Here is a 12,622-nt window from a genome sequence, read left to right on the forward strand (position 1 = left end):
TCAAAAAAAAAAAATTATTGTTTTATTTTATTTTAATTAAAATGATCAAAATCCTCATTTTTCCAACCAACCCGTAAGAAAATTAAAAGCTCAAAATCATTTACATGTGGGCTTGGGCCCAAAAATATAACAAATTCTATTCCCAATTCTATTTCAATTTCTTCTGCCTTATTTTGGGTACAAATTAATAATATTCCTATCACATGTATGACTAAACAAATTGGTGAGCGGATTGGGTCAACGATGGATGAAGTACTTGATGTTGATTCTGATGAGGATGGGACATCGACGATTGAAGCGAAAGTTGGAGGGTGAAGCTTATAATATTTGGTGGATTTTAAGCATGAAGATTGCCTAACTTTTGTTTTTGTTTTGAGTGTGGCTTATTAGGACATCTACAAAAGGATTGTACTGCAAAATCTTTTAGAGAAAAGAAACTGTAGGGAAGTTGGTTATATGCAGGATCATGTAGTCATTCTAATAAGGGTGTTGATAATCTTCCATATAATGGGAAGCATGTAAGGCTAGTAGTAATGATGTGGTTAATAAAAAACAAGGAAGAAAGTATGGTTAATTTGATAAGTTTATCTTAAGAACATGTAATGGAATGTTTGTGGGCTTGGGAACCCATGAACATTTCGTGCACTATCGAAAGTGCATCGTGAGGATAATTCCGCGGTGATGTTTTTAATGGAGACAAATTGGACGTGCATAATTTGGAAAATTTTCGAGTAAGGTTTAAAGGGGTGGATGTGTTGGTATGGATAGGCTTTTTCTTGGAGGAGGTTTGACTTTAATGTGAAAATGAATCTTAGGATACAGTCTTTTTCACTGGGTCTAATTGATGCTACTATTCAAGATTCTACTAAAGGTTAGTTTCGGCTTACAAGATTTTATGGTAATGCAAATAGTGCTTTAAGGAATGTATCAGGAATGTATCTGGGCAACTACTATACCAATGTCTATTAGGAACCAGTTGGGTTGGTTTGTTTTATTGGTTTTTAATGAGATTTTAAGTCAAAGGAAAAACTGGGAGGTTGTGTTTGGGTGTAGCTCAGATTAATCGGTTTCGAGACGCAAATGATTTTTGTCTGTTGTGTTGTTTGCCTTATAAAGGATATCCATATACTTGTAGCAACTGCAGAGAAGATGAAGCTAATGTTCTAGAATGGTTCGATAAGGGATTTACTATTATTGAGGGTAGTAATTTGTTTCCTTAAGCAGTGTTTAAAGCATTTGGTTTCTACTCTCTTTGATCATCAACCTATTCTTCTTATATTAGACAAATATGGATAAAGGGATTAAGTAGAGATCCTGACGTTGGTTTCATTTTGAAACAACTTTGTTAAATGAGTCACAATATGGATATATTGTTAGCAATGTATGGAATTTAAGGCTTTTTGGGGCTTTTACTGCAAGTGTTATTGAATTGATTGGGATTTACTATTGTAATATTAAGAATTTGAATAAACTTTCTTTTCATTTAATTAAAAGATAGTTGACTTCCAATAGAAATCTTTTATCTCAGTTATAATATAGAAGTGTCAGGCTCACTCAAAAATTTTTATTGGAATTCTAAACGAACCTCGATTGTGAAAACTTTACTAGATTTTTTTACAGAAAATCTGATAGCATTTCCCTTGATATGCTCCAAAATTTTCTACACAAGTAACGCACTCCAATAGTACACCATCTTATTCATTTTACCATACTACAAGGGATTTTCATAAATTTGCAAAACTTCAATAACTATAGTACAGGATATAGATGTACGAAATAATTTAATAAAATATAAATATCTTTACAATTCATGTCTACTTACACAACCCACTTATCACAATTATATGTTATTATAACTTCTTATGAATATATCAATCTATAAATACAAGTAGAAGATCATAGAAACAATAATAATAATGGTAATAACAGCAATTATAGTAACAATATAACCTTTTAAGAGTTTGAGTATCCTGTTAGAAAGTTACGATACTTGTCCGAAGGCTAAGATATTTGCCAATACATGTCGGAGTCAGGTGGCCGGAACACAGTCAATTTCGACCAAATTTGAGACAGAGGGGGGAGAAGAAAGGAAAAAGAAAAAGAAAAAGAAAAAGAAATCAACACATGACCTTATCAGATTGTGACATGTGGCACCTATCAATTTATGACATGTGGCACTTGTTAGAGATATTTTTCAAACATTCCTTTACATTTTTTTTTTAAATTACTCAGTAAACTTAGTTCTAGAAAAATAAGTAAAAATTTATTTATCTATAATTTTTCAACTGTAAATCTAAATTAAGTATGCGGCTAATCTACAAACTCATTTTGACGAGCACTATACGACAGCATAGAATAAAAAATCAACCGTGACCTTGCTTGATGAGTCTAGACCTTACCATGATCTATCCATAATTTTTTGATCTCAGCTCTAATTTTGACATGATACTAGCCTATGAAATCGTAATGATGCGTACTTCATAATGATGCCATGATCAAAATGAAACTTTAGCCATGCCAAAAATCAACTATGTAACCCAGTCAGTCTGGGGAAGTAAAGAAAGCTCTTTAAAATTTAAACTTGATGGTGGTTTTTCAATAAATTCATTGATTAAGTTCAAGAAATAGAAAATTTTTGTTGTTAATGGTTTTTTATCAAATGAATTTTTATCTGTTCAAATTTTTAGTAACTAAAAATAAGAAGGAAACCATAAATCTTATTTACCCAAAAATCCTCTATGTTAATGTTAACCTTCGATCAAATCTGCTCAAATTTTATCAAAAATTTAAATTTAGAGCGTTTTATCAAATTAGGGTATTACATTCTGTCCAATATTGGTTAAGGCCCTTTAGATATCTATACATTTATAGAAACTTACATATAGATTCAAATACATACATTATAGACAAATGCCTGAAATGATGAATACAAACTAACCGATAAGCAAAACCCTTGTATTTCCAATTCCATATATATCCTTGTCTGTATTTGCTTCTTTTAATTACTTTGGTTTTGCTTATCATTTATTTAAATTAATCCATTATTTTAGTCACTACTAGCATTCATTTTTTTGAACTAGCATGATTTTCCTATGGAATGAAATATTTCTTTCGATTAGAAAGCAATTTCCTTCGATCGCATTATCATCATATGACGCCTTTATTTATTTATTTATTTATTTCTGCTAAATGCACAATTTCTGATCGGTAAATCAATGAAAGATTGGAAAAAAAAAATGGAAATTAGTGAAAAACTGACGAAAACCGGCAAATTAATAGAAAATAGCGACAAATAAAATAAACAAGTGCACAATCAAACATATTGGAAAATCATGGCTGCAAAATACGTACATAACTAAGCTTTCCTTGGAATATTCATCTAACTAATTGTACAAGTTTCACTTTCCAGCCTATAGGAAAACCTTTTTACCCTATTCTTGTGAGTACCAAAGGCGAAAAAGTTCACAAGAATATTATTTATTTTATTATATACCTCCAAGGATCAAAAGCAAATAGTACTTAATTAAGGTACCAAGTACTAAAAAATATGTGCATATTATATGCAGTAATTAAATCAAATATGACATAAAATGAGAACCGGTTTGACGTGCACGTATGATGTAGAGCATCATATTGCGTACATGAACCAATTGATACAACATGCAAATATCCTTATTCTTTACTTTCCATGCAGAACACCTAAAATTCTTCTGCTTACCTTCTCTTCTCGGCTACCATCCTCACTACATAAACACCGCAACAGACTCCAATTTTCAAAATCACATCCAAAACCCTCTCGCATCCTTCTCTGTCAGAAAAAAAAAAAAAAAAAAAATGTTCAAGTCCTCCACCCGAATACCCATAAAAAGTCCCACGGATCCCGGACCCATTAAGCGCCACCACACGGCCGGCTACTATGCCCACCGGGTCAGGGACAGCCTCACCACCCAGGTCTCCAAGATCGTATGCACCATTTTCTTGGGACTTCTTTTTATTATTGGTTTGATTACTTTTATACTGTGGCTTAGCCTGCGTCCACACCGCCCAAGATTTCATATTCATGAATTTTCGGTTCCGGGTTTGAGCCAAGATACTGGGTTTGCGAACGCTCAGATTTCGTTTAATGCCTCGGCCCGGAACTCGAACCACGATATTGGGATATACTATGATGCCATGGACGGGGCGGTTTATTACCGGGACCAACAGATCGGGTCGCTTCCGGGGCTGCTGTACCCGTTTTATCAGGATCCGAAGAACACAACCTTGGTTGAAGGTGTGTTTAGTGGGGCCACTCTAACTGTGAGTAGCGAGCGTTGGATGGAGTTCCAGAATGATCGAGCACATGGAACGGTGGTATTTCGTCTTGAAATGACGTCCAGGATCAGATTTAAGATATCCACGTGGACGAGTAAGGGCCACCGGATGCATGCCAACTGTGAAGTGAGTGTGGGCTCGGACGGCTCGATCTTGCCCGCTTCTAAAGATAAGAGATGCCCTGTCTATTTCGCCTGACCTGGACCACCATATGTTTTTACTTCTTTTTCTTTTTCTTTTATTTTTATTATTTTTATTTTGTTATTGGGCCTAAACTTGCTGTGCAACTTCGACGGGGTGATTTGCTTCATTTGTTGTATTTTCGAATTTGGTGCTGACAACGATTCGATTTGTGGTATCAGTGCCGTCCCATTAAATTTTAACTTCTGTTGATAAAGTTTAGAAATATTTTACTTTTGTAGATTATGATTACTTTTTTTCTTTTGAATGTAAATACTTTTTATTGAAATTATAAAGGTTGAATGATAATAACCCCAAAAAAAAAAAGTTAAAAGAAATTATTGCACTTTATTACAGGTTGATCGATTTATATAATTCGTTGTAATTTCGTAAATTGATTTATTTTTTCTGGGACTAACAATACTTAACCATCTATCTTTTGTGACACATACGTGTTTGATATTAATATATAATTAAATAAATATATTTATTATATCCTTAGAAGGGATTAATTGATAATAGTTAGCATTTTTTTGGTTAATTATACTTTAATATTTTATATTTAGGCCAATTTGTACATTTAACTTTCAAATTTAAAACTGATTGGTTTTTTCAGTTTACAAAGAAAATGAGAAAAAAAATTGATTAACCGATTAATAAGAAAATTAATAATTTTTTTTTCAATTTTTACATTTTTTTTAATCAATTTGAAAATTGAAGTAATATTAAATAAATCAATTTTTTTTTTAATTTAAAAGTTTGATGTGGAATATTTTAAATTTAACGATGCAATTTTCAATCTAATCAAAATATAAAAGATACTAAAATTCAATTATTCTTTTTTTTTTTCTTGTTTATGAAATAATAGATAGCACTTTGGAGGGGCCACTTTAATTTATATATTTATGATTTATGGCTATGAATAGCACTTATGCTGCAAAGGCAGAAGTATAGGAAAAGATAAAAATCATAATAACTAAAAATCATGTGAGCAAAAAGTTTTCGGTTTCATATGATTAAAAAAAAAAAAAAATTTCGGTTACATAGTTTTTTTTTTTTTAAGTGTAATTATATTGTCTATCATAAATAAAAAAATTATTCATAAATATATGAGTAAGAGTTTTATAAGTTGTTTTTTTTTTTTTTTTATTCTTTAATTAATAAATTTTTAAATTTTTTTTTTCTCTGTGTGTGTGTGTGGAACGTTGTATAGTTATTTATTTATTTTTATTTTTCAAACGATAATGGTGTCCTTTGCTGGTACTTCAAAAGTTTGGCACTCGTAACAAATATTTAAAGCATATGCATCCTTAAAAGCTGAGAGACTCATTGAGACTTTCACAAGGAAAAACTGGAAGAATTAATGCCATTTAATCTTTTACTCCTTTTGTTTTATTTTTTTATATGTGTTTTCCATTTCATTTCTATTATGTGTTCCGTTTCCTTCTTCCTTTTAGCTAGGATTGAAAGGAACATCTTATATATTAAAGAACCAAAATGTGAATATATGTATAGTGGCACAAACAAGTATGTTAAGAAAGTGTTCTTTTTGTGTGTATGTGAAAAAATAATATTTAGAATAGATGAATTTCAAACGTCTGTGTGTGTGTGTGTATGTGTATGTGTGTGTGTGTGTGTGTATATATATATATATATAGCTTTGCTATAATTGGTATAGATATTTCATATGTAATAGGATATCGATAATCATCCAAATTAATATAAATGTCTATCATGTTATAATAATATATTAATATATGAAACTAAACCTAGAAAGAAATGTTGTATACAATAAAAATGCTTTTTCTTAAAAATTCAAGATTGTAAAAGGTGTACTGATTAAAATGGTAAAAAATAGTTTTTTTTTTTTTTTCCCCAAAAAGTTTAATATTTTGGAAGTGTTTAACGCATTAATAGAACTGCAGAATTGAATAGCAAACATGAAATAAATACTAACTATCCTAATATTGTTGCTAACTGAGAAAATACATATACATTAAAAAGCAACACAAAAGAACGCTTGAAACCTAATTGTTAAGCAATATACAAAATTTGTTAACTTTCCAGCAAAGACAACGTACAAAAAGAACGAGTATGACGAAATTTTAAGAATCGGGTCATCTTAATTTCTCTGGAAAGATGAATATATTAAATTAATTTACCAAGTTGTCATAGCTCATTTCGCAGTCTTAACTCGTAAGTATATAATCTAGTTTTGTGTTATTTACTTTTTATACGATGTAAAAAGTCTCTGCAGCACTAACCTTTTCGCTTCCTTTAGGAACACCCATAGAATGACTTGCTTTACAAACTCTTGAATCTATTACATAATCAACTTCCTTTTCAATTCATCTTTATATATGTATATATTCTACGCACGAAGCAAGGTCAACCAAGTCATCAGCAATAATCTTTCATCAAAAAGAAGTCCTCAGCAATAACATTTTCTCATAAATATGTCTGGGATGTGTAAAAACTCCGAATCTCTAACTCCTATCTATTTTTGGTTTCTGCAAGTTCTGATTTTGTGGGGAGCGTTGGCTGCAATAATACTGCTGAGTATAACTCCAAATAGTCCCATTTACACAATCACCGACGTTCGTGGGAATTTTTCATTACTAAACCAAACTAGCTTCATCAGAAACAACTCTTTGATCTTCAACATCGAAATCTCAAACCCGAATAACAGAATCGGTGTTTATTTTGATTATATTCACATGACCCTAAATCATAACGGTTCTACAGTTGGAAACGAGCAGCATGTACCGGGTTTCTACCAAGGCTTCAAGTGGACTACTCCATGCAAAGTTGCAGTGAAAGCTGACCAAAAGTTTCTCAAATGGGTTGCAGGAGGTGGGACTACTGAATTGAGGGTCGGATTGAAGACAGTAGTTCGGTATGAGATATTTGGATGGAAGACAAAGCATCATCCAATGAATGTTGCAGCACGTGTTCCTATTTTTTCCTATAGAAATATAATAGCGGGAAAGATGATGAACATAACGCTTCACCATCAACGCATTTGACATGGATAGAGAGGTGTCACTTTCATTAGAATCCAGCTTGAAAGGATATATATCTTCGTTTCTTATTGTCATCGATAAATAGTTTCTTCCAAATATATATATATATATATCTTGTTTCTCACCGTGCTTTCCTGTGCTAACTTTGAGTGAAAGCTTTTTTCTGGTTTTTGGGACAATAGAGAAAAAGCTTATTGTTCATCAAGCAAATTAAAGCGAAATAGAATGTAGAAGAAAAGAATATACCTTGTTTTAATATCCGATTACCATGATGCGCAAGCTCATGATTTCCGATAAAAAGTTATGAGCAAACCTCATCTTAATCCCTCCAAACTTTATCACACTTTCCATTTGGTCCTGGTTATATCAATTTTATATAATTACTGTGAACATATTTCGCAAGTAGTTCTCCTTATACCAATATACCATCTTCGTCATCCAAAATTCCATACAAAATGTTTTGAATAACAAGCTCACAGTATGATTTATAATTAATTGTGCAGTAAGGAAACTGATACTATTTGTTCCCATGCAGAAGAAATTGTTTCTTTAAAGCAAACATGCGGTGCTTTGGGGGGTCTGCCAAGTTTTGGTCTTAATTTGGTTGTCTTTGAACCTCAAATTCCTCCAACAACCAACATGAATTAGGAAAAGAGAATATTAGGACGCGTTGTAATAGTATTTTTATTACACTCAATGCAGAGAGACATGATTGTTTTCAGTTGTTGCTTCCCATTCTAGGATCACATTTTGGTCTCAATTCATCCAGAACGTTTTAGTAATCACCATTACACAACATAGATTGAGCAAACATTTGAAATTTAGTACATAAAAAAGAAAAAAACTGTATTTTCCAACCAGCAAATCACTTGAAGAAAATAATTCAGAATGATTTATAAGAGACAGACTTCATAAATTAAATTTGGTCTGCTTAAGTGTACATGATATCTCTCAGCTTGTTCTCTTTTTTGCTAATTGCACTCAATGTCTGAGAAGAACGTAACAATAGAGCAAGCCTTAATACCCACCAGAACTTGATTTGGTTACTAATTATTCTAAAGATTCCTACTCTTTGCAATTTGTCTTCGCCACTCATGAATTGGTACCTGAAAAACAAAGCTTAAATTATATGCAATCAAATTTCATACGAAGCCCAAATTCCCACCCTGCATCAAAGTTTGATTACGCTAGTATGAAGTGTATATTCTTTTCCTTTTTTTCTTAAATTAGAAAAGCATAATTAGTACTTACAGCTGGGAAACCACCATAATCCCCAGGTTCTTTGATATCCTTGGTGACACAGCTATTAGCCGCAAGACGGACCTAAAAGATCAAGGCAACCAGATATCTTACTGTCCCATTATGCTGCTTATAAATTCAAGGACAGAAGACTTAAAAGTCTCTTAAGAAATAGAAACTGATATCCTTGACTGTTCAAGAACATTGAACTTCCACAGTGAGATTGCATTTTACATAAGTGTCAGCAACAACTAGATAGAGTTCTTGTAATCCACCTTTGATACAATAGAAACATGATCACGAACCGCTACCCTTCCCCCCATAGTTACATAGTCTCCTATCCTACATGGGCAAAAACAGGACAAAAGTGTAACTCTTGACATCTTTCAAAGCAGGACCCAATTCATTTAGCAAAACATGGATGACAAGGCAGTACGTTTTTTTTTGTTGTTGGGGGGGGGGGGGGAGGAATGCGGAAAAAAAAAAAAAAAGGCTTAATAACATTAGAAGATCACTTACGTCACTGATCCTGCAATCCCAACTTGCCCACAAAGCATGCAACACTTCCCAATGACTACATTATGACCAATCTGCAAAGGCAAGCAGGTTAACAACCAACAAATATTAGAATAGGCAAACCCTATATTGCAGGAAAGAAAATGCCAACCTGAACTAAATTATCAATCTTTGAATGATCCCCTATAACTGTATCTCTCCAACTGCATTATGAATATGCATTCCAATTAATATTTCTCCAGTGGATATATTAATCCAGCATCATTGTTGCTAAAACAGCACATTTACCTGCCCCTGTCAATGCAAGTATTTGCACCAATCTCCACATGGTTCCCTATCTGAGCATTCAGCATCTTCCGGAAGTGGGGACAGCAGGTCATAGAGGAGAGAAAGAATTCTAATAAGACTTCACTTGCTAATAAAAAGCTCAACAACAAATCTAATATGCTTATTATGACTCTTGGTAGATGCTCATAAGAAAAAGCTAGAATGGAACATTAAAATCCATTACATATATACATTCATTACATACATTTATAGACATTCACTTGAGAGAGCTAGATAAATGTGCAATTGTAGATACAGGCATCATGAAAAAAAAAAAATTGATGTATTAGTGAAGAAAGTGACGGATGCCCTAAGATAAAGAAAAGAAAAGAAATAAGTAGACAACAAAACAAAGCTTATGTCAATTCAATATGAAAGTAATCACTAACCTGAGGTTTCTTTAACATAGTTCCATGCTCATCCACCATAAACCCAAACCCTACCAGCAAACAGTAGGACCGCTGGTGTCAGAACAGGAGAAAAACAGTAGCAGTAAAAGGAAGGTAAGTGTAAGTTAAAAAGTATAGTAACTAATGTTAAGTGTAAGTTAAAAAGTAAAGTAAATAATGTTTAACCACATAACGTAGACTTCTACAAGCAAAGAGTGCTGCCAGATATAGAGGAACTTAGTTTCAAAACAGGAAGTTTTTTAGGCTCTAGCAAGAAAACATTAAACCTTTTGAAAGAAAAAGGAAAACATTTTAGGGTTTGGCTCCATAAACTACGTATTAATTGTCTTCTGATCGACAATGCTATGCATTAAATCATAAATTAGTTCATTTAAGTCGATTCTGGCAAGATGCACAAGGACAATTAAGTTAGTAAACCATATATCAAGATTAGATCTAAACAGAAGACAATTTTATCAATTTGCATCAGATGAACCAAGCTTGTAAGTTTCTGTCTTACCATCTTGACCAATGCAAACTCCATTGTGTATCACACACAAATCACCTACAGTACAACTGCAGAGTGTAACATTATACCTAGAAAAATACAAAAGTTCCATCATAAACAGATGACTACAATGGAAAATGAAATTTCAAGCATAAGCTAAGCGGTTTATATGCCTGAATATGCTTTGTACAGACAGCAGACTTGTAAGAATGCATGCAACCCTATATAGCAGAAACAGCATGGCTGATTAGCAAGTTGCTAACAAAATTTCAAAATACAAGCTACCAGTTCATCAATGCAGTCATTGAACAGTCCCATTGCACAATAACAAATTAACTAAATTGATGATATTCTTTAAGCAGAATAAACAGACACCAATTTAATATCTAGACACCTATGCATGTCAAAACATGGGATATCAAACAAGGGTTAACCAGACTACTGTATTCAAAGACCATTTTGCATCATCAGTCAAATTTGCTACATACATACATACATACATACATACATACATAAATATATATATATATATATATCCTTTTTTGGATATTTTGTAAAGAAAATGAGTTTCATAAAAGAAAATAAAGTGATAATGTAAAGAAGATAAATGCAACTAAAAGTAATTCATAGCAATCATGCCATACCCAGGTCAATGGCCATAGTCTATATTTGTAGAATACTATGAAGAAAATTATAGGTAAATCAGTCAACTGCATGAAGACATAAGTGAAAAGGAGTGCAAAATTAGCATCGGTGGCTACTATAAAAATTAATGATCAGATGGTATTGTACCCTATCTTTGTCGCTTGACCAATGCTAACAGAAGGTCCAATAACAGCTCCTGATCCAATATGAGCATAGGCACCCACGAAAGACTTTGGATGAACTATAGCACCAATCTCTACAACAGCAGTTGGATCAATGCAGGCTGACTTGTGGAAAGTCCCTCCTCCATTATCCCATCTCTGAAACTCGTTGTGATTTGTTCCAGCACCATCTTCTAATCTTGAAATTCATTGCATGTGCAAGTACTAGTTAATTTCTGCTTGCACTCAAATCCAAAAATGAACAATAACTTGAACAATTCATGCTAAAAAGAGACACCAAAAATTAAATTTGCCCATGACAAATCCAACAGAGACCAGTAAGGCCAAAACCCAGAACGGAATAAACAAAAATGCCATCTGGGTTTGCCCAAGATACGAGGGGGCACCAGCAAGGCGAATGGATTTCCTAAGAGACATTTTCACAAACACTTGGGCAGTACAAAATTTTAAGTGTTCACATTAACGTACTGAAGCAAGCAACTTTATAGGGACTTACCGGGTGCTTCAGGACTGATGGAGAAAGTATGAGTAGCAACAGAACGCAACAGAGACAATGCTGGAAGGCCTTGCAGACATGCTTTGTTGAAGATGAAGTTGGCGATTCCAGTGGCCGAGCCAAATGCAGTTACTAACCTTCCAACACTCGGTGCCATAACACGGAAAAAAAGATAGTTCTGAGAAATTTAGAGCGAAAGTGCCGAGAGTTGTCCATTTGCGCAAGAAGCTGGATTTGGGCCCAACACACAGCGCTAGCCTTTGGGTGACACAGCTGGACCAAAATTTAATTTCCGCGCTTGAGTCCAGCCCAATTAGTCCACAGCAACTCCAACTTAAAACTAGATATTTGGTTTTTCACTTTTCCAATAATTTTAAATGTTTACACAAAGTTTGGGTTAATAATTTATTACGTCTTTTTTTTTTTTTTCGTTATTTTGTCTTCCTCAACCATGCACGCATGGTTTTAATTTTGGCCTCTAAACTACAATTTTTTTTTTTTTTTTGGGTTAAATACAAAATATCTTATATTGTCCCCCCAAGATAATTGATTACTCTACTGAAACTATAAGGGTATTAAATAGAATGAATTTATCAATTTAGTCAAAATATACATTTTTCTACAATGTAATTGTATTTATTAAATTGTTTTTATTTTATTTCATGTTTTTCTACTTTTTATGGTTAATTTTGTCAAATTTATTAGTTAAAAATTGCAAGATTTGACTAATCTGATAAGAAAATAGTAGTTTTATAAGATAATGTGAGTTTTTTTTTTAAAAAATTTTTATTTTAAGTTTGAGG

At 32.8% G+C, this 12,622-nt stretch overlaps 3 protein-coding genes across 4 annotated transcripts; 2 read left to right on the forward strand and 1 right to left on the reverse strand.

The window, feature by feature from the left end:
• The first annotated feature begins 3,509 nt into the window (after positions 1–3,509).
• On the forward strand, positions 3,510–4,828 carry LOC107419999 (NDR1/HIN1-like protein 26). The gene has a single exon (XM_016028857.4). The coding sequence runs from the start codon at positions 3,661–3,663 to the stop codon at positions 4,510–4,512; it is 852 nt and encodes a 283-aa protein (XP_015884343.3). The 5' UTR covers positions 3,510–3,660; the 3' UTR covers positions 4,513–4,828.
• A 2,122-nt stretch (positions 4,829–6,950) lies between these two features.
• On the forward strand, positions 6,951–7,520 carry LOC107419403 (NDR1/HIN1-like protein 3). Its single transcript, XM_016028163.4, has one exon. The coding sequence runs from the start codon at positions 6,951–6,953 to the stop codon at positions 7,518–7,520; it is 570 nt and encodes a 189-aa protein (XP_015883649.3).
• Positions 7,521–8,362: 842 nt separating this feature from the next.
• Positions 8,363–11,996, reverse strand: LOC107419413 (probable UDP-3-O-acylglucosamine N-acyltransferase 2, mitochondrial). 2 transcript variants are annotated; one of them, XM_016028172.4, is made up of 10 exons: positions 11,820–11,996; positions 11,289–11,496; positions 10,509–10,585; positions 9,989–10,038; positions 9,561–9,625; positions 9,424–9,475; positions 9,276–9,346; positions 9,032–9,098; positions 8,769–8,840; positions 8,363–8,623 (listed from the first exon to the last, which is right to left on the reverse strand). In XM_016028172.4, exons 1-10 carry the CDS (start codon positions 11,974–11,976, stop codon positions 8,573–8,575), a joined length of 870 nt encoding a protein of 289 aa, XP_015883658.1. In that variant the 5' UTR covers positions 11,977–11,996; the 3' UTR covers positions 8,363–8,572. The 2 variants fall into 2 exon arrangements, with proteins under 2 accessions (XP_015883658.1, XP_024928692.1); XM_025072924.3 differs by lacking the exon at positions 9,032–9,098.
• Between the last annotated feature and the right edge of the window lie 626 nt (positions 11,997–12,622).

This window comes from Ziziphus jujuba, chromosome 1 (genome assembly GCF_031755915.1).
Source record: "Ziziphus jujuba cultivar Dongzao chromosome 1, ASM3175591v1".
Taxonomy (NCBI): Eukaryota; Viridiplantae; Streptophyta; class Magnoliopsida; order Rosales; family Rhamnaceae; genus Ziziphus; species Ziziphus jujuba.